The 20125-nt window shown below is 40.4% G+C and overlaps 1 protein-coding gene across 5 annotated transcripts in view; it reads right to left on the bottom strand.

The window, feature by feature from the left end:
* The window catches only part of DMGDH (dimethylglycine dehydrogenase), a 104340-nt gene that overhangs the window by 35192 nt on the left and 49023 nt on the right, over positions 1 to 20125 (bottom strand). For all 5 annotated transcript variants that reach the window (XM_025998046.2, XM_072736929.1, XM_072736928.1 and 2 more), the window contains exons 6-11: positions 13733 to 13981; positions 11710 to 11908; positions 4828 to 4997; positions 3539 to 3692; positions 868 to 1033; positions 280 to 410 (exon numbers count right to left, since the gene is read on the bottom strand). In XM_025998046.2, the coding sequence (XP_025853831.2) occupies positions 280 to 410; positions 868 to 1033; positions 3539 to 3692; positions 4828 to 4997; positions 11710 to 11908; positions 13733 to 13981 (1069 nt within the window). The remainder of the gene's footprint in view (positions 1 to 279; positions 411 to 867; positions 1034 to 3538; positions 3693 to 4827; positions 4998 to 11709; positions 11909 to 13732; positions 13982 to 20125) is intronic.

Raw genomic sequence — 20125 nt, 5'->3', positions numbered from 1 at the left:
AGATAATGTCTAAAAAGAGTTCTGACACATTGGTGTTATCTAATAATTGGGAATTAATATTATTAGAACCAATAAACCCTATGGATGGACTACCTTTTGAGGAAGTGGGGACAGGGTCCCCACTTCAAATAATTTCCTATAAAAGATATGAAGTTTATTTGAAACGAAAAGGTTTAAGAATTAAAGTTGTAAATTCAACTCTTGGTAAAAGAAAATTTCACTGTAAGATTGAGTCAATACATAATCAATATAAAATTTTCTTATTAGGTGTGCACTTACCTAAGATCATGAAGTTCTGATCCAGAACCAGTTATTAGTAAGAACTCCCCAGGAGTTTGGTGAGAAACAGTCAACTCAGCATACACTCGACCTTTCGGCGTCAACATGTGACTTATATTTGTAAAACCCACCTATGCAAAACAATTTAAAATTACCTCAGGATGAAATAAAAATGTTACATATTCTTTTAACAGAACATGTCAACAATGAAAAAATGAATCTTATCATTTGTATCAATTGTGTGAACTATTTTTAAACCTAAACCCAAAATTAATTTTGAAGTTCTTGGTTTAAATGATCATTATAACTATTCGTCATAAAAAGTACACTTCAGTGAATTTTGCAGTTCCCTATTGACACAATTTAGCAAAGTCATAAGGTCCTTGGATGATAATTTGTTCAACAAAAATTTAAATTAGAAAATTAGTTAGAATATTCATGGTCAGGTGAGGAGTTCCAGCATTCATACAGGAATCATTAGGCGGACTAAAGGAACATGCTAATTATGCTAATTGAAAAAAAAAATAAGAGGACAAAGAATTAAGCAGGCCAAAATCCTGAACCTTGTACCCATATAAGGTTATTTACCTTTGGAATGACATTTGCAAAGAGATGGTCCAACAATCTAACAGAGTCTTGGCCTTTGATGTTAAACTTGCCAAAGGGTGACAGGTCAATAACCCCTACTTTTTGCATAACCTGTTTATACTCAGATCCTACAGGCTCAAACCAGTTTGTGCGGCGAAAACTGGGCCTGAAACACAATATTTGTCATAAAATAACTGTCATTCATTTTCAAAAAATTACAAAATATTTATTAAATGCTATTAATTAGGAAATCCCATGGGGGGGGTACCAATCTAAAGTTCTGTTCTGTGAATCATACACATATGGTAAAAACTGATTTTTGTTGTTGTTTTTTTTTTTAAGATTTTATTTATTCATTCATGAGAGACACAGGGAGATAGAGAGAGAGGCAGAGACACAGGCAGAGGGAGAAGCAGGCTCCATCCAGGGAGCCCAACATGGGACTCGATCCCAGGTCCCCAGGATCACACCCTGGGCTGAAGGCAACACCAAGCTGCTGCGCCACTGGGGCTGCCCTAGAAACTGATTTTTTAAAGTTACTCTTCTATTCCTTTGACCCATTTTACAGTGAACAAAGTAGTATTAATTAACTAGAAATTAAGATAGGACATATGGGCTCTCAAATCTGGAAGAAAGCATAGAAATCTACCAGTCCTGAGGTTTTCAACCTTGATGCATATTAGAATTGCCTGGGTGGGACGCCTAGGTGGCTCAGCAGTTGAACGCCTGCCTTTGGCTCAGGGCCTGATCCCAGGATCCAGGATCGAGTCCTGCGTCGGGCTCCTTGCATGGAGCCTGCTTCTCCCTCTGCCTGTGTCTCTGCCTTTCTCTCTCTCTCTCTCTCTCTCTCTGCCTCTCTCATGAATAAATAAATAAAATCTTAAAAAAAAAATCACCTGGGGAGCATTTAAAAAATACCAAATCTTTTTTGGACCTAATTAAATCAGAATGTAGTGAGGTAGAACTATTTTGTCCAGTGCTTCTCAAACACTGATGCAACTACAAATCACTTCCACTTGTTAAAACGCAGATTCTAATACAGCAGGTCTGGGTTGGGGCCCTATATTGTGCATCCTAACAGCATCCCAAGTGATGCTTATGCTGTTGGTCCACACCTAGAATAAGCAAGGACCTGGTCCCAACATCTTCATGTTTTAGAGAAAAGGCACAAGGTGATTGACAAGGCTTTTGCCTAAGTAAATGACAGAGCTTGGGCTGGAACAAAAGTCTACTGGCTCATTTAGGGTCCTTTCTACCTGACAAAGTCATCTTCTAATGTGGTATTTTAACTGCAGAGCAGAATATTGTCTGCTAATGAGTTTTTGGCTGTTAATTATTAAAAGAAACAGGTCAGATCCAAAGACCAAAGGTGATCTGGCATCTACCTGAGTCATTTAGAAAAAAACGAACCAGTGTTTTGCCCCCAGATATTCTAGGCTGTCTACTGAGCCCAAATTCATTAATCAACAACTGAGCCTCTACTATGCTTTCTACCATTTCTACCATTTGGATCTGGTCTTAAAGTAGACATCAAAACCTATTTAAATAAGCAAAATGACAAGACCAAAAAAAAAAAAAAAAGAGGTAACAATTTCTAGATTTTTAAAAAAGATTTTCATTTATTTTTGAGAGAGAAGGAGAGATCAAAAGAGAGAGCTGGAGCTGGGGGAGGAGCAGAGGCAGAGGGAGAAGCACAATCCCCGCTGAGCAGGGAGCCTGATGTAGGGCTCGATCCCAGGACCCTGGGATCACGAGCCAAGCTGAAGGCACTTAACTGATTGAGCCACCCAGGAGCCCCACAATTTCTAGATTTGCTATTTGTTTTCTCTTGGTTTATGAATTCTTATGAGAAAAAATACATAATCACTATTAATCCCAAATGACAACAATGGCATGTAATCCAAATACAACAATGACAACAACTTTAGAGGAATTTGGAGAATTGTTTTAGTGACATGGTTTATGGTTTAGCTTAATGTAAAATGCTAAGTAAACAATCTTTCCCCCTAATTTATCAACAGTACGTATAGTTTGCATGACTCAGTGCACACACATTTGAAAGATGTTGCTATGAGCTCTTCCTTGATAAACAGAAAATCCATATATTTTTAAAGATTTTTTTATTTATCCATGAGAGACACAGAGAGAGGCAGAGACAGGCAAAGGGAGAAGCAGGCTCCCTGCGGGGAGCCTGACAGGGGGCTCTATCCCAGGACCACAGGATCACGCCCGGAGCCGAAGGCAGACACACAACTGCAGAACCACCCAGGTGCCCAAAAATCCATGTTTTCATACTATTTCCATATGATGTGATTTGAGCAAGCATCCCAAACCAGGACACATCTTTAGGAGCCAAATGAAGCCATGTGGGGGTTTAGAGGGGATGGGGAAGGGTCCCCTGAGCTCCTGGAAAAATGCCAAGTGGAGGCTTCACCTGAGCTGGCTGTAGGACTCTGAAAGCCACATGGGGCCTAGATCCAAGCCAATTTCACGTGGGAAAGATTAATGCTTCCACTGCCAGAAAATAATTTTTATAGGAAAGGCTCAATGCTCTTTGGAATGGGGTGAAGTGACTTGGGAGGGGGGAGTAGCATTTCTCTTGTCCCTCCATTCTATCTCTAAAATTTCATTCTACATTCAGAGCCACAGGCAGGTTACGGCATTCGCTTACCTGTACTGAGTGTCCTGACCCGGTTTGTAGAACCAGTGTGGCTGCTCCCAGCCTGCATGAAACCCCATGGAACACTTAGACTCCAGGGTTTTATAAAGCCCACTGACTCGCTGAGTTGGTCTCCCCGCAAATCGTTCTTCTTTAGGATAACCAACTGAAAGAGGAAAATTAGTACCTAAATAGCATATAACCAAAACTATAAACAACTTTGAAGGGAATCAGAAAATAGAAAACTCAGTTCTTAACATCCAGCAGCATTTATTTATGAAATTTATGTAAAAGATAGTAACTACAGGGTCTCCTGGGTGGCTTAGCGGTTGAGCGTTGGCCTTTGGCTCAGGGTGTGATCCCAGAGTCCCAGGATCGAGTCCCACATCGGGCTCCTTGTGAGGAGCCTGCTTCTCCCTCTGCCTGTGTCTCTGCTTCTTTCTCTCTTTCTATCTCATGAATAAATAAATAAAATCGTTTTTAAAAAATAAATGAAGTCTTAACTTGAAAAAAAAAAAGATAGTAATTACACTTTTGTCGTGACCATTTCACAATGTATACAAATGTCAAATATGTTGTAGACCCGAAAGTAACAATATCATATGTCAACCACACTGCAATTTAAAAAATTATGTAAAGAGTGCTTGGGCAGCTCAGTCAGTCAAGCGACGGACTCCTAGTATCAGCTCAGATCATGATCTCAGGGTCCTGAGTTTCAGCCCCAAGTCCAGCTCTGGGCTTAGTGCACAGTCTGCTTGGGGTTCTCTCTCCTTCTGCCCCTCCCCACTTGTCTCTCTCTCCTTCTGTCTAAAATAAATAAATAAATATTTTTTAAAAATTATGTAAAAAAAGCCAAATGGTCATTTATATTACTGTCCAAGGATAAAGTAAAAGCAGGTTTAGAAATTAAAATCACTGACGCACTCTACAAATCAAATATACACATTCATATAGATTCTTTGTCATGTCTTAAAGTCATAATGCTTAAAGATTTTTTTACTTAATTCATTTGAGAAACAGAGAGAGCACAAGCAGTGGTAGAGGCAGAGGGAAAAGGAGAAGCAGACTCCCCGCCGAGCTGGGAGCCCAACTTGGGGCTCCATCCAGGACCTAGAGATCACACCCTGAGCAGAAGGCAGATGCTTAACAATCTGAGCCACCAGGCGCCCCAAAGCCATCATGCTTGTGAGAACCCCTAGGTACTCCTACCACGACGCACAGAATAACAAGCTTCTAAACTCAGAGGCACTGCAAATCGATTCTGTACCCACTTTGTAGACAGCGGTGAACCCGCACTTTACCAATATTGTTGAATCCATAGGACTCTCTTGCTTTGGCCTCAGTGTACTGAGTAGTTGTCCATTTGCCATAGCGATTGGGATCCAATTCTATGAGGTCAAATGGAGGCTCTCCATGCAGGATCCAGTCACTGAGGTATTTCCCTACCCCACCAGCGTGGATTATGCCGTACCTTCCAAATACAGAGATAAATACACTGTTATTAACATACATAGTTTTCAAATAATGGGACCCGTCCAACTATTTTACAGGTCCGCCAAGTTGGAGTGTTCTGTGCTACTTAGAACCCTCAACAACATAATGTTTATACTATAGTTTTTTTCCTTAAAAATACATATTTAGGCATAAAAGAAGCTAGTTTGCACCCATAGTTTCAAGAGATGCATACCTGCAAAATAGCTTACGATTCTCAGCTGGGAGAGATGCTCACTTTAGGAAAATGGAAGAAAGGAACAAAAGAGGAAAACTTAGTTGTTATCTTATCAGCCCTCTGGAGCTAGGATTATCTTAACTGATAGGAGCCTTGCAGGAGAAACTGTACACTGCAGAGTGGCACATCCTTCTCTTCTCAGCCTCAGTTTAGCTCAGGTAACCTTGGGCTATGACCTCTGGGCAGGAACCTGGAACCTTTCTCTTAGAAGCATTCAGAGGAAGAGGCACTTACCCAGGGACTTGTGGGGAAGGGAGGGAAAAGAACGTCCCCTTGTGTTTTGCAACAAATAGGTCACTTGGTGGCAAGGGTAGGCTTGTTTTCTAGTTCTATACGAAGATGCTTTAAAACCAAGAACATGACTGTGGCAAATAATTTGATATGAGATGAAGGAATCAGGAATCACAGTTTACCATTGGCCCTATGCAGTTAGTTCTACACACTCACTCTTGTCTAATGAAGGACTCTCCTGTAGGTTTATCTGAGGTTTAAGTCAAGAGAAGCTTCTGAGTAATTGGACGAACAGAAAGTCATTGGGGGATGACCAAGAAAAGAAGCTACATGAGCAGATCTGAAGATACAAGAAATTCCGGTACCCCGAATGACCACAATCTAACAGCAGGAATCACTCTAAGAGCTTGAGAGGACCTTAGCAAAGACTGTAAATGTTAACTAACTTTTCTCACAAGATACCAGTTTTGCTATCTTATAAAAAAATGAATGATTGAGGTGCCTGGGTGGCTGAGTGGTTAAGTGGCTGCCTTTGGCTCAGGTCATGATCCCAGGGTCCTGGGATCAAGCCCCACATCAGGCTCCCCACTCAGTGGGCAGCCTGCTTCTCCCTCTCCACTGCTTGTGCTCTCTCATGTTTTCTCTCTCTCAAATAAATAAATAAAATCTATTTAAAAATGACTAAACCAGGCAGCCCAGGTGGCTCAGCGGTTTAGTGTCACCTTCAGCCCGGGGCCTGATCCTGAAGACCCGAGATCAAGTCCCACGTCGGGCTCCCTGCGTGGAGCCTGCTTCTCCCTCTGCCTGTGTCTCTGTCTCTGTCTCTGTCTCTCTCTCTCTCTCTTTCTCTGTGTGTCTCCCATGAATAAATTAAAAAAAATCTTTAAAAAAATGACTAAACTTATGAGGATATTTCTCAAGTAAAATAAAAAGGCAACAATTTATACTTCTCTGAATCTTCTAAAAAAGAGATATGGGTCATCTAAATCACCCATAAACAAGTTCAGTAAATTTCAAGAAGGCAATAAAAATGATTAAATATATGCTTAAAATTCATTTTACCAGGTGCAGGTAGGATATATAAAAAGCTGTCATTTTTGAAAGCTAGATATACTCTTTATAAGATCTGAATTTGTGTAAAGTCCTATTGACATTTATTGAGTGCTTGCTCTTTGCCAGGCATTGTTTCCATCTAATATGTACCAGCTGATTTATTATTTAACAATTTTATTTTCCCAATGGGAAAGTCAGCCCCCACATAGGGGTTGAATAAGGTCACACATTAATGAAGAGCAGATTCAGGATACACACTCAGACATTTGACCCCAGTGTACACTTCCTATTACTGGACTTTACTTCTTCAGTGCTTCTCAATTTTTTTCAACCAAGACATACATGACAGACAGTATTCTCATTCTTGACAGACTCTGAGCAAAGCCAGGACTGTGCTTTGGTTTCCTTTGGTCTCACTGCTACACCATAATGTTCTCTCCCTATTACTGTGTATGAGCTAACAAATGGGCAGAGTGCTGTCAAATGGAGACAATTCTGAATCAAGTCTAATTTATTTTCAAATAGCAAATCCTTTACAAACATCAGTTCCCTAACCATTAACAAGTTATATGTAAAATGCCATACAACTGAGTGTTATGAAACATCTATTGAGAGCCTCTGGCTTACTAGCTAAAAATAAGCATGGAGTAAGAGAGATCTGGGTATGATTTTTCTTCTGCTGGTATTAGCTGTGTGACCTTGGGAAAATTTTGTAACCACCCTGAGCTTTAGTCTTCTTTTGTGCACACTTTCTTTATGGTGCTGGTGGTGAATTCATTGACGTGGCATTGAAAAGCTCATAGTAGGCAAGCAATACATGGTGGCTGTTGAGCTCTTGTATAACCAACAACAGAATATGCCTAAGCCCAATTGATAAGATTTTCACAAGGAACTAATGTATGAAGTGGAAGTGGAAGGGAACTTGATGAGGAAAGGGAATTAGGTTCTGCTGTTGCTAGCATTAATCTACAAAGCCCACTACTTCTAAATGGCCCAGCTACTATGCTTTTTGAGTGTTTGCGTCTGCTTTTTATGATAGCTCTGTTAAACTGTCAGATGTTATATCTTATAGCACTCTCTCCTTCTCAAATTTGCTGTTTACAATCTATTCGAAGCCAAGATAAACTACATACAATTCAATATAATCCAATCTAGGGATGCCTGAGTGGCTCAGTGGTTGAGCGCCTGCCTTTGGCTCAGGCCGTGACACCGGGGTCCCGGGATCGAGTCCCCCACGTCGGGCTCCCTGCATGGAGCCTGCTTCTCCCTCTGCCTGGGTCTCTGCCTCTCTCTCTATGTCTCTCATGAATAAATAAATAAAATCTTTTAAAAGAAAAGTAAACAACCACTCTATCTGCTTGTTCAGGATGTTTCAGATCATCTATATATAATTTCATGTTTATCTCTTTAAGATCCACACAGGTTTACAACACCAAATAATCTGGCCCTGTCAGCCCAGCTGTGTGCCTCTGGATGAAAAACTCCTTCCCCAGCTTCTAAAAGAAGCAGGCTACACTACCCATATGGTCGGAAAGTGGCACCTGGGAATGTACCGGAAAGAATGCCTTCCAACCCGCCGAGGATTTGATACTTACTTTGGTAATGGAAATGCACATGTTCGTTTTACAACTTAGCCGAGCTGCAACCGTCTCATAAAACACACCCCAATGTAATCAAATGAAATAACTGGAAACTTGAACACAGAATGAATCAGCCAGCACTGCTGTGGGCAGCTTCCTAGGACCACCTCCACGCCCGGCTCTGCTCAGCGCACGGTGGGCAGCCGCCACAGGAGGCACTTCCCTTTGCCAACATATTAAATGGTGTGTTCAGGGTGTGATCCCAGGGCCCTGGGATCGAGTCCTGCATCAGGCTACCCCATGGGGGAGCCTGTTTCTCCCTCTGCCTATCTCTCTGCCTCTCTATGTCTTTCATGAATAAAAAAGTCTTAAAAAAATATATAATCCAAACTATTAAACATTTGGGGGGCATGGGTTAGTCACCTAAAAGCAGAAAACCTTATTAGAATTGTGACTAAACAAAAGTAAAACAACTTTGACTGAGAGTGCTCTGCAAGTAAGGTAAAAGAGCACTGGCATATATGTAGACAGTTTGCAAATTACCCAAATTCTCTGAACTGGTTGTACTAGAATTACAGACAACAATGAAATGCATATCCTAGGCCCCTATCCAGACCACTGAATCAGAAGCTATAGGATCAATAGCTATAGCTATTCCCAAATGTCTGGGAATCTGTTTGCTTATTGGTTTTCTGACTCAACACAACTTCATGGGTTCTCCTGACAAATAGGAATTTCACAGATAGGATGTAAAGGAGGATGAAACACATGCAAGTGACTAATCACAAGGCTGTGATTGTTTTTTTAAAAAGATTTTTATTTATTTATTTATTCATGAGAGATACAGAGAGAGAGAGAGAGAGGCAGAGACACAGGCAGAGAGAGAAGCAGGCTCCATGCAGGGAGCCCGACATGGGACTCGATCCCGGGTCTCCAGGATCACGCCCTGGACTGAAGGCGGCGCTAAACCGTTGAGCCACCCAGGTTGTCCCTGTGATTGTTTTTTTAACATGCCCATTGGATGATTCTGCTGCTCAGCCAGGTATGAAAACCACTGGCCTCCAGAACCAGGGAATGGATCACTGATGTAAGCCAGGAGAGGCAGCCAAGGTGAGCATTCCATATTACATAAGAAATGTCTTAGCAATCTCAACTTTTAGATAACAAGAAGTCCTTTTCGGTTCAGACCAAATCTGTCAGAGAGTGAGGCACTTTGCCTGTCCCCCACCTGTCATCTTTCCTATCTACATTTCAATGTCTATGATCAGAGCAGGATTGCAATCTCAGCCCCATGCAAGTAGATACAATTTCTAGGTAATCAGTAACTGGTATTCTAAAGAATGCACTTCCTAATTTCCTTGGCAGGAAATAGGCAATAGGAAAGAACAATCTTCCACAAATGGTGCTTGCCCAAGAGAATGAAGTTGGACCCCTACCTCACACTACATACAAAAATTAACTCAAAATTGATCAAAGATTTAAATGTAGGAATTAAAATTATAAAAATCTTAGAAGAAAACATAGTTTATGAAATTGGATTAGAAAATGATTTCTTAGATATGGTACTAGAACTACATGCTAAAAAAGAAAAAAAACACATTCTAGACTTCATCAAAATTTAAAACTTTCATGCTTCAGTGGACACTATCAAGAAAATGAAAAGATGACCCATAGAATGGGAGAAAAAATTTGCAAATCATGTATCTGATAAAGGTCCTGTATCTAGAGTATATAAAGAACTCCCCAACCTAACAATAACAATACAAATAATTTGTTAAAAGATTTATTCATTAGAGAGAGAGAGCATGTTGGGGGGGGGGGTGTCAGTGAGAGACAAAAGAAGAGGGAGAGAGATTCTTAAGCAGACTCCGCACTGAGCACAGAGATCCACAAAGGCTGGATCTCAAAACCCTGAGATCACAACCTGAGCCAAAACCAAGAGTCAGACGCTTAACTGATTGAGCCACTCAGGCGCCCTGACAAATAATCTTTTTTTTTTAATGGGCAAAGAATATGAATAGGCATTCCTACAAATAAGATATTCAAGCCACACACACCAGAAACACTCCTACATGCATATGGCTGCATATGCATATGACTACCTAAACCCTCACTTACTTTATACCTTCCAGCCCTCTATCTCCTTCTGGTTTTCTCCTTCTAGATGTCCCACAGATGTCCCACTTAACACTTCAGGGACACATGTGGGGGGCTCAGTGGTTGAGTGTCTGCCTTCGGCTTAGGTCTTGATCTCGGGGTCCTGGGACTGAGCCCCACATCGGGCTCCCAGGAGGGAGCCTGCTTCTCCCTCTGCCTATGTCTCTGCCTCTCTCTGTGTATCTCTCATGAATAATAAATTTTAAAAATCTTAAAAAAAAAAAAACCACTTCAAACCCAAACTTTCAAAAATGTAACTCACTGTTTTTCTGGTTTTCTCTCCCGATGGCCCTGGCATCCACCCAGGGGGCAAGTTAGATAGTTTGGCATCATTTGCTGTTTTTATCTCTTCCTCAAGACATAATACAATCAATCACCAAGTCTAAAGAATTTTACCTCCTATCTCTCAGTACACTGCTGCCCCCTTAGTTCAGAGCACAGCTTCTGCTGTGTTGGTAGGACAGCACCCTAATCAGCCCTGTGCCTCTGGACAGACCTCACTGCCTTGTCTTCAGCTGTAGCCCAATGCCTACCAAGAGACCTGGCACTGAGCTAGTGATAATTAAATATTAGTGAATAAATGGCCAACTAAAATGGAGAAGAAAAATAGAATATTAGAAGCTGTGACATGATAGTAAAGTGGGCTTGACATTAATAGTCACCAAATTAATGGGACAAATATTAAAGATGAAACATGAAATGGGTCACAGAATCATAAATAGTAAGCAACCTGAGGAATGATAAAGAAGCAAATTATGTTGGACAAACACGAACTATGGTAAAAAAGGCATCAGATACATTACTCATTTGATATTTTAAATTACGTTTGTCACATTGTGTTATGAAAACATCCTTGTAAAATTGGGGTAAATTGACCAATCTGAACCTATAAGACATGAAAAAGAGACATGAATAATGAAAATGGCAGGAAATATGCAAAGAGAAGTTTCCAGGAAATCACTGCCCTGTGTGTGATAAGCTTTCAAATCTATATAGGTGATTAAACCATGAATAATCCACAGTACGGATTTTAAAATTGAAACATTTTATTCCTCAGGGTACCTGGGTGGCTCAGTTGGTTAAGCATCTGCCTTCAGTTGAGGTCATGATCCCAGGGTCCTGGGATGGAGCCATGGGCTCCCTGCTCCATGGGGAGCATGCTGCTTCTCCCTCTCCCTGCTCCCCCCACCACTCATTCTCTTTCTCTCTCTCTCTCTCTCTCTCTCTCTCTTTCAAATAAATAAATAAAATCTTTAAAAAAAAATATTTTATTCCTCATATCTCAGTGGTCATGAAAGGAAGAAAACTCTGCCCCTCCCTCCATTCTCCATTTTGGCCTGAGATTATGAGACAAGGCTTACTTAAAATACTTGGCTCTATTAAAATAAGGGGAAAAATTTTAAATAAATATTGAACTAAATGGAGATACTCACCCAAAGCCTATTGCCACCCAGTAGTTTCTGATTCCCTGATGGGGTCCCACCATAGGCAGAATGTCAGGAGAATAGGTGATAGGACCATTGACGATATTGATGATGTCAGCCTTTTTCAAGACTGGAACCATTTCCATGGCAACTTCAACATGTTCCATGATTCGGTCAAGATCAGACTCAAAGAGCTCCTTTCCAAACCCTGAAGAGACATACCACTGTGGTCAGGATGCTGCAGCTGCCCTGTCATGTACTCTAAAGTGACTTAACCGTGAATCAGCTCACATTTAAAGATGGTCTTTAGGAAGGTACTTCTTTTTTTTTAAAAAAAAGTCTAAACTTCATATTCATTATCAACAGATAGGTCTCCATCACATTACTAAGAACAATAATGTTATTTTTGTTGAAACAATAAAATAATGAAAGTTAACCCTTTTCATTAGTAATAAATTTAAATCTAGGTATATTAACAGTTTCCAACATTTAATCCAATCATAATTTTAAAAAACAAACAATGATTGGCTTGTCAAGAGAGTTTTTATCCTTCAATAAACCATAAAAGTCTGCTCTGTCTTCCCAGGTAAGGGCAAATGGGAGCTTACAAAGTCATGTCAGGACATAGGGGATAAATGAAAACTACTCCAGGATCTAGGATAATGGGTTCTAGATGCCTCTCTGCTCTCAGCAGAGAAGGAAAGGCCTGGGGCCTCCTTCCTCAAGCCTGCTCACACACATATGGGAGGGCTAGAATTCCAAGGGAAGGGTCTTGGAACACAATCTTTCTCTCAGTCCTCAGAGGTACTGTGATGGAAGGCAGGCCTGCAGATGAGTTTCTGAAGGAATTTCTCCACCAGGGCTGGTGACTTTCCCACACAGTAGCCAGCCAGGTGCTGTTCCTCCTGTGACCTGCATGTTAGGTCAGTTGCACAGAGACCTGGAGACCACTAGGGTTGGACCAGGACGTGAGTGCACCCAGGGCTAGCGGACAATCTGGCTCTCCCTCCAGCTGAAATTAAGTATTTGTTCAACATTTATTTGAAAGTGAAGCTGCCAGCATGAGGGAAGAGCAGAAAGGAAGGCTCTCAGGTGACGAACAGCCATCCCTTGGAGACCAGGAGCTATTTCCACAGGCCCAAATATGCAGAGCCCACTCAACAAGACAAAAGCCTAGCCGAACTAGGTGGGAGGCCGAACTTCGGTAGGAGGTGGTTTAGTGATCATTTGCTGTCACATGGGCATAGGTGTACTGAGGAGTACAGGTTCACTCCCTGTCCCAAGTAGTGTATCAAGTGTAATTCTAGAAAGTACGATTTCCTCTATTTCTTTACATCCCTTATAATATTTTAGTGCACCAATGACATTTTAGTACTTTCTATAGATTGCTTTGTTTACCTGCTTATGTAACCTCCATCTTTAATCTAGTTCTGTAGAAATATGTCATGAAAAACAAAAATAGGTCCATCTCCCTTACAGAACCTGAAAGAGACACTATAGTTCCTCCCATGTCAGCAAAGGGCTCTTCTAACCCATTTATGTAGTTTAGGGGAAGGCTTCAGTTTGCAGGACCAACCTATCCTGCTCTGTGACACACTCTGAAGCTTTCATCCTTAGCAGGCTGGATGTCCAGTCTCTGATTCCTGCCACATTTCCAACCATCAAAGCACAATAGCAGCTACATCCGAATCTGGAAACTAGACCAACAGGTGGGGGAGTGAGGGGACGTGGGGGGGGGGGGTAGGCAGGAGGTTGGAGTGGGCAGATGAACCTGAAGCCTTCCAAACCAGCAGAAGGTATGTTTCTTCAGCTTCTCCATCACCCACTGCCTCTTTTCTCTTTCCTCACTTCCTGATGTGATTGTTCAAAGGGACAGGAAAACAGAGCTTAGCTCAAACTGCTCACCTCCAAAGTCCCAGATATTGGATACTTTAGTATTATGACACTGGCTGACTCTACAGCCAGCCCCCAATCACAGAGAAGACGAGACGGATGGGCCTGACCCACACACACTTGCACTAGTGGAACCCACCTGCAGGGACGCCACTGGTGACCCACGAGTCCTGCACTTTCATTTTCTCCTGACTTTCGTATGGACCAAACAAAAGCCCATCCCTTTCCTGTCGGAGATAATAGGATCCTTCCAGGTCACGGAGCACTGGCAGTTCTCGTTTCAAAGCTTTCACTTCAGGTATAGTCGATGTGACAACATATTGATGCTGGACGGGAATGAGTGGATGCTCTAGTCCTACCATCTTACCTACTTCGCGAGCCCAAAATCCTTAAAGGAAAAAAAAGACATTTAAAAATGTTACCACATATGTAAACATACCACAACTGGCATTGATAGGGCAATTTATTTTATTTTTATTTTTCATTTTTCAAAGATTTTATTTATTTATTCATGAGAGACACCCGGGGGGGGGGGCGGGTGCAGAGACACAAGCCGAGGGAGAAGCAGGCTCCATGCAGGGAGCCCGATGCGGGACTCGATCCCAGGACCCCAGGATCATGCTCTGGCCCAAAGGTAGGCACTCAACTGCTGAGCCACCCAGGTTTCCAGCAATTTGTTTTAAAACAAAACATTTAAAAGACTTTAGTACTCATGGCAAAGTCAAAAGAATGTTGCAACGACTTTAAATTTTTTGTCATTGCAAAACCGAACGAAGGGAGAGAAGACCATATTCTATCCTGCCCCAGTGTTCTGAAGATGCCTGTAATCTAAGGAAACTCCATTCCATTCCTGAAAAACCTTTTTGCCCATAAGCAGATGCAGGCAGGAAAACAACAACAACAAATTTATTTGAAGGAAAAAAATAAACAACCCAAATATATAAAAGGTACAAATGTTGCTAAGAAAGACAGTACTGGACTGACACTACTCCTGAAAGAGAGATGCTGAAGCAATAAAGGTTCCCCGTGTGATCAACATAATAATTGTGTATAAGAAAGCCCTGCAAGTCACTCCCTGCATCTCCCAGGCCCTCCTTTCCCCCACTTACTGATGCCGAAGATTCTACAAGTACAGAATTGTTTTGTTAACTTAAAATTTGAAAATGTGTATATTTTGAGAGAGATAGCACAGCCAGTATTATCTGTTATTGTAAAAGTTTAGTTAGAATGTGTTTGCAAGATCCTTTCTTGCAAAGAGCATGGAGAACCAGGAGTCCAGAGCAAGAGGAAAGAGGTGCCACAGCGAAGAGGAAAGGGCTCATAAGTAGGTGCAGGTTCCTACATGAGAATGTGTCACTTCACAGTATGTCCTGAGACTCTCTTATTGGTGGGGACGAATGTTATCTTCACCTTTGCAAAAGAAGGAACCACACTGTGGCTGAATGTGCCCTCACTTCTGCCCCATGTGACTTCAGTATACAGATGTGGAGCTAAAGTCCAGAAAAGGAAAGAGACATGCCCAAGGACTCACTGGGAGAACTCAGAATCATCACACCTTATTGGTTTTCTTGCTACGGAAAGACTTCATTTTAAAAATCCAAGACACTTTTACTTGTGTAAACGTATTTTAGAATCTAGAATGATTAAATGGCAGGGAAGTGCTATCACCTGACCCATCGGTGGATTATTTGAGAGGAAGAGGTTCTATTTGTTTGTTTGCTTCATAACAATTTTAAGTAGTCATTCAAATGATTAGAGAATCTTATTCAAGTTATTTATTTAGAGGCTAGGCTCTTAATTTTCAACCATTTCTGTTTCTGCTTTTTTAGGAATCTAATAAAGACTTCTGGAGCCTCTGTAATTATAAGGTTCAGAGCTAGAACCAGAATCATCAATTATAACAAAGTATATAGTCTGGGAACCCAAGTTCAAGTTTTTTCTATTTAACTATCTAAACATCACCTATGTTCTGTTGTTTTCTTTTGGCCTGATGCCTAACTGGCCATACTTGTTTAATAGTTCCAGAAATGGGTGTCTATTTGCAAACCAAAAATCTTACCTCTGGGCTTTAGAGTCTCTTGTTGGCCTTTTAATAATTTACAGATTTAATTTATTTTTGTTAGATGTGAATTTCTAATGTCAGGACTTTGTAGAAAAACACAGGAAAGCCATATATTCTAGTTATATGCAACTACAGCAGATTTAAAATATTTTTTAAAAATCCAAAATATTTAGCCTAGCAATTCAAACCACCACAGTATCCTCAATACACTTGTTTCTATTAAAAACAGAAATTGAAGAAGTAAATTCTGTCCTATTCAAACATATTTATGAATTTCTGAGTCTAATTGCTTGCTTATTAATGCACTTGATCATTAAAATACAGTGGAAACATATGCATAAGTATTATAGAGCTACATGATTTCAAACTCCATAACAAGTTCCCTGCTGTTTTACCCTATGGTGGTGGTGTTTGTTGGAATTTTCTTCCTCTATATGTCAAGCAAGTTAGCCTAAATCTGGAGGGATTATACTTCAACTCTTGTTACATCACTCACCCACCATGTTTAAAGGTAAGAGAGACAAATATGAAAGAATCACTAAAATCTACCACTGTGACCTGAGAAGCAACTGAATGGTCAATAACAATGTTACTGGAAATGGCTTCTGTTAAAAAAAAAAAAAAAGGCAATGATTAATAGAAATGGAGTTAAAATGAAGAGTGAAGATTCATGGACAAGTTTACTCGTACACGATGGTTTATACAGTGACATTCTTTGATACAGAGTACCAGGCAAAATTAAGAAATTCTTTTTTGGCTGAACAGTGGGCTTCATGTTGGCATGATCCAATCATATTTCTCATTTACCACGTTAGGAAAATTCTTAAGTTTACAGAGTTATCTCAGGCTTAATGAGTTGATTAGAAATGAGGTCAAGAGAAACATTCTTCACCATGCAGAGAGAAAGCTTACATCCTAATAAATAGCTTTCGTCCATGTCCCTGCCTGAACTATACATTAGGTTGGGGGTGGTGGTGCAATGAAACAAAATTTAAAAGCTTCAGGTAACAAAGGCAAGTTAGTCTATTTCATCCCAAGACGTTAGGAGTGTCTGACACTGGTGTTCAGCAACGCTTGCTCAAGGATAGGGTTACTGTGTTCTCTCTCCTGTAGGAACATGTAGTAGCATTCCTCTAAAGATGTTTCGCGGACCATGTGGAGCAGACATTACAGCCCCTGGAGTACTTATTTAAAATACAGCTCTGAGTCCCCTCTCAGACCACTTCATGTAGAATCTTTCTGAAGTCTGGGATACTGCCCATGGTGATTCTCATGCACATTAGCTTGAGAACCAAATGTACCAGCAGAATGGGTGCTGTATGACTATAGAGCAAGTGAAAGGAGGGGAATAATCTTAAAGCCTGTACCAAGAAGTTATAGTAAATTGATCCTAGTGGCCCTGGGATAGGAGGTGGGGGAGGGTGTGGATAGGCTTTCAAAGAAATAATTATAATTATAATTATTATACTTAATTTTTTAGTCCTTACTATGTGCTACTGGGTCTGTTCTGGGTACTCTACATTATTAGCTTATTACTGATCATAACAACTTTTGGGTTTTTTGTTTTTGTTTTTGTTTTTTTTGCTATAACAACTTTTTGAAATGGGCTTACTATCTCCATTTTACAACTGAATAATTTGCCCAAGTCATAGGACTGGCAATACTATGTGTCTCCAGGCCAGGGAGCCCTACTGACCTTGCTAATGCTGGAGACACATCAGCAAACAGACACATTTTTACTTTTAAACTCTCCTTTTCTTGAATATCCTGAAGATTCAGCTGCTTTCTGTTATGATTTCATATAAAGAAAGTTCTAGCAGGTTATGATAAAATTGAGTAGATAATAGTGGTGTCTGTAGCTTTTACATTGTGATCACATTTCCAAGTCTATATCCTGGTTTCTTTAATTAGATTTCAGAGCTAGCCTGAAGGCCTTGCCTGAATTTGTGAGACATCTTGGTCTCACAGAGTAACTCTGGGATACATTCCATCAGCCACACATTCTCAAATCATGTTAGCACGATGCCTTCTGCTGATGGCTGCTCTATGCATAATACTGATGTTAGCTTCAATTCTAGAAGCTGGTATACTGAAACCTTTGCCCTCAGTTACTGAGGCTTGCCTTTAAATCAGATTTTTTTGAAAACAGACTCACAAATAATTAAACACACACATTTCTACACTTTACATGGACTACAACTATGCAATCAGTTAGATTTCATCTAGTAACTTCTTACCCAGTAGAAGAGATGGAGGAAGAAAAGAAAAAACAAGACTATGGGCCACAGATATGATCTGAATGAGATAAAGAACTGAACGTTGAGACAGCATAGTTCTTCACACAGTTTCCAAGAAGCAGCTGCTTGGATTACCAAGAACTGAGGATGGTGAAGGGAGTAGATGTGGCTGGGTAAAAGGCTTCAGGGACAAAGCACAAAGAACGACACTGTGTAGAATAATCCCAGGAATCTAGTTCCATGGAGTGGTAAAAACATGGAAGACCACACTGTCAACCTAATTCCAGCGATTTGTTTTCTCAGGCCAGGACCAGAAAAGCTGTTTGCCAAGACCTCTTGCCATTGGCCTCCCCTACTGCATTCAGACCATAAGATTTCATAGCTGCATAGAAAACGGCACCTGGTAACCACTGTCCTGGGTTTAGGTGAGATCTCTTTGAGAATTATCCTATCTTTATCTTCAGTGATTCCTTATTCCTGTTTGTGGTTTAGAAAAAAATGAATTATGTAAATAAAAACTTACCATTTTAGGAAAATGATAAATAAATGTGTTAAATTAAGTTCTTCTACATTATTTCTCAAAGTATCAGTTGAGAGTGGTTGCCTGAAGCGCTACGTTGAGAGAAATGGTAAAGCCCAAGCCCACTGGAAGTGATCAGTTAGTGATGTCTGCCCAGGTGCCGATTTTGGAGGTCAGAGTGTGTTTGTTTAGTTTGTTTGGTTTGCTATCACTATAAAAACAGTCCAATATTTTTAGGAAATAAATTTGTGACACCAGAAGGTTGCAAGATTACAAAAAATCCTTGCTACATGGGAAAAAAATAGATAAAGATTTCATTGTCTTCGATCTTCTAACAGAATTTAGGTCAGTGGTGCCTAAGGATGGTGATGAGTGGGGTGGGGTTATCAGATAGGGATTAGGGGAATGGGGATGAGGCATAAAACAAAGCAGTGTTTTATGCCTTTGCTTTTACTTTTTAGGCAAGCCCTTTTACATTATTTTTGGACTTCAAAAGATATTGAAGAAAGTGTGAGATTTCTATGCTTTTCGAATGGGGGACAACGATTAGAAAAATTCAGAAATACTAATTTAAACTCTTAAAAATTAAAGACATGACTTTTCTAGAACCACCAACTGTTTCATTAAAAAAAATTAATAACATCGGGGCACCCGGGTGGCCCAGTCGGTTAAGCATCTGCCTTTGGCTCAGGTCATGATCCTGTAGTTTGGGGATTGAGCCCCACATCACACTCCCTCCTCAACAGGGAGTCTGCTTCTCCCTCTGATCCTCCCCTTGTGAGCAAGGGCTTGTGCTTTCTCTCTCTCTCTCTCTCTCTCTCTCTGAAATAAATAAAATCTTAAAAAAAAAAATCAACCAAAAGTTACAATTTAGAGGAAAGAACTTAAGGGTCCATGGTTCTGACCTGTCCTTGTGACTTAGCATTTGACCTGATAAATAATAAGGATTGTTTTCATTTATAATTTAAGCAATAACTCAAAGAGCAGACCTCAAGAAAATCAGTTACTGCCTCCTGCTTACTTTGGGTTTTACATTAACCACTACCAACTACAGGTAAATACAAATTATTAGTCCAGTTTAGACTGCATAAGCATTTTCAGTTGCACGAGAACTCAATTTTGTATGTGTGATGGTTGAAAATGACTTCACAGGTAAATGACCTGTTAGAAAGTGTATTAACTCCGGAGTCAAAAGACTCAGGTTCAAGTCCTAACTCCAACATAACTGTGTCACTTTGCCAAGTAACATGACCTTGGTCTTCACAATGGAAAATGAGTAGCTTGTTAGATCATCTCAAATATCCCTTTTGACTTCACTACTCTACATTGTAACAGAGAAATAAAAAAAAAAAACAGGTTATGAGATATATTTAATAATATTCTGAAAGGAAAAGGGTTAAACATATTTAGACTGGAGTCAACTAATCAGAAATGGGTGAGAGAGAATACAAATGACTAAATCTGCCCCCTAAGCAAACTGAGAACAAAAAAGATGATTGCGAATCTGCACACTAGACTTTGGTTACTAGTATAAAGAAAGTAGATACGGAAGGGGAAAAGCATCATTAGCAAAACATGATCTGGAGTAAAAGAAAATAGAATGGAGAAGAACATGAACTTTCTATGAGAACCAAGGGCAGGTGGCATCACACACCAAAAGCAAAGTGATAACTTTGTAGCTTAGCAACAGACAAAATGTTCATCTTGGGAACA

Source organism: Vulpes vulpes, chromosome 14 (assembly GCF_048418805.1).
Source record: "Vulpes vulpes isolate BD-2025 chromosome 14, VulVul3, whole genome shotgun sequence".
Classification (NCBI taxonomy): domain Eukaryota; kingdom Metazoa; phylum Chordata; class Mammalia; order Carnivora; family Canidae; genus Vulpes; species Vulpes vulpes.
This window is presented reverse-complemented; position numbering and strand designations above follow the sequence as displayed.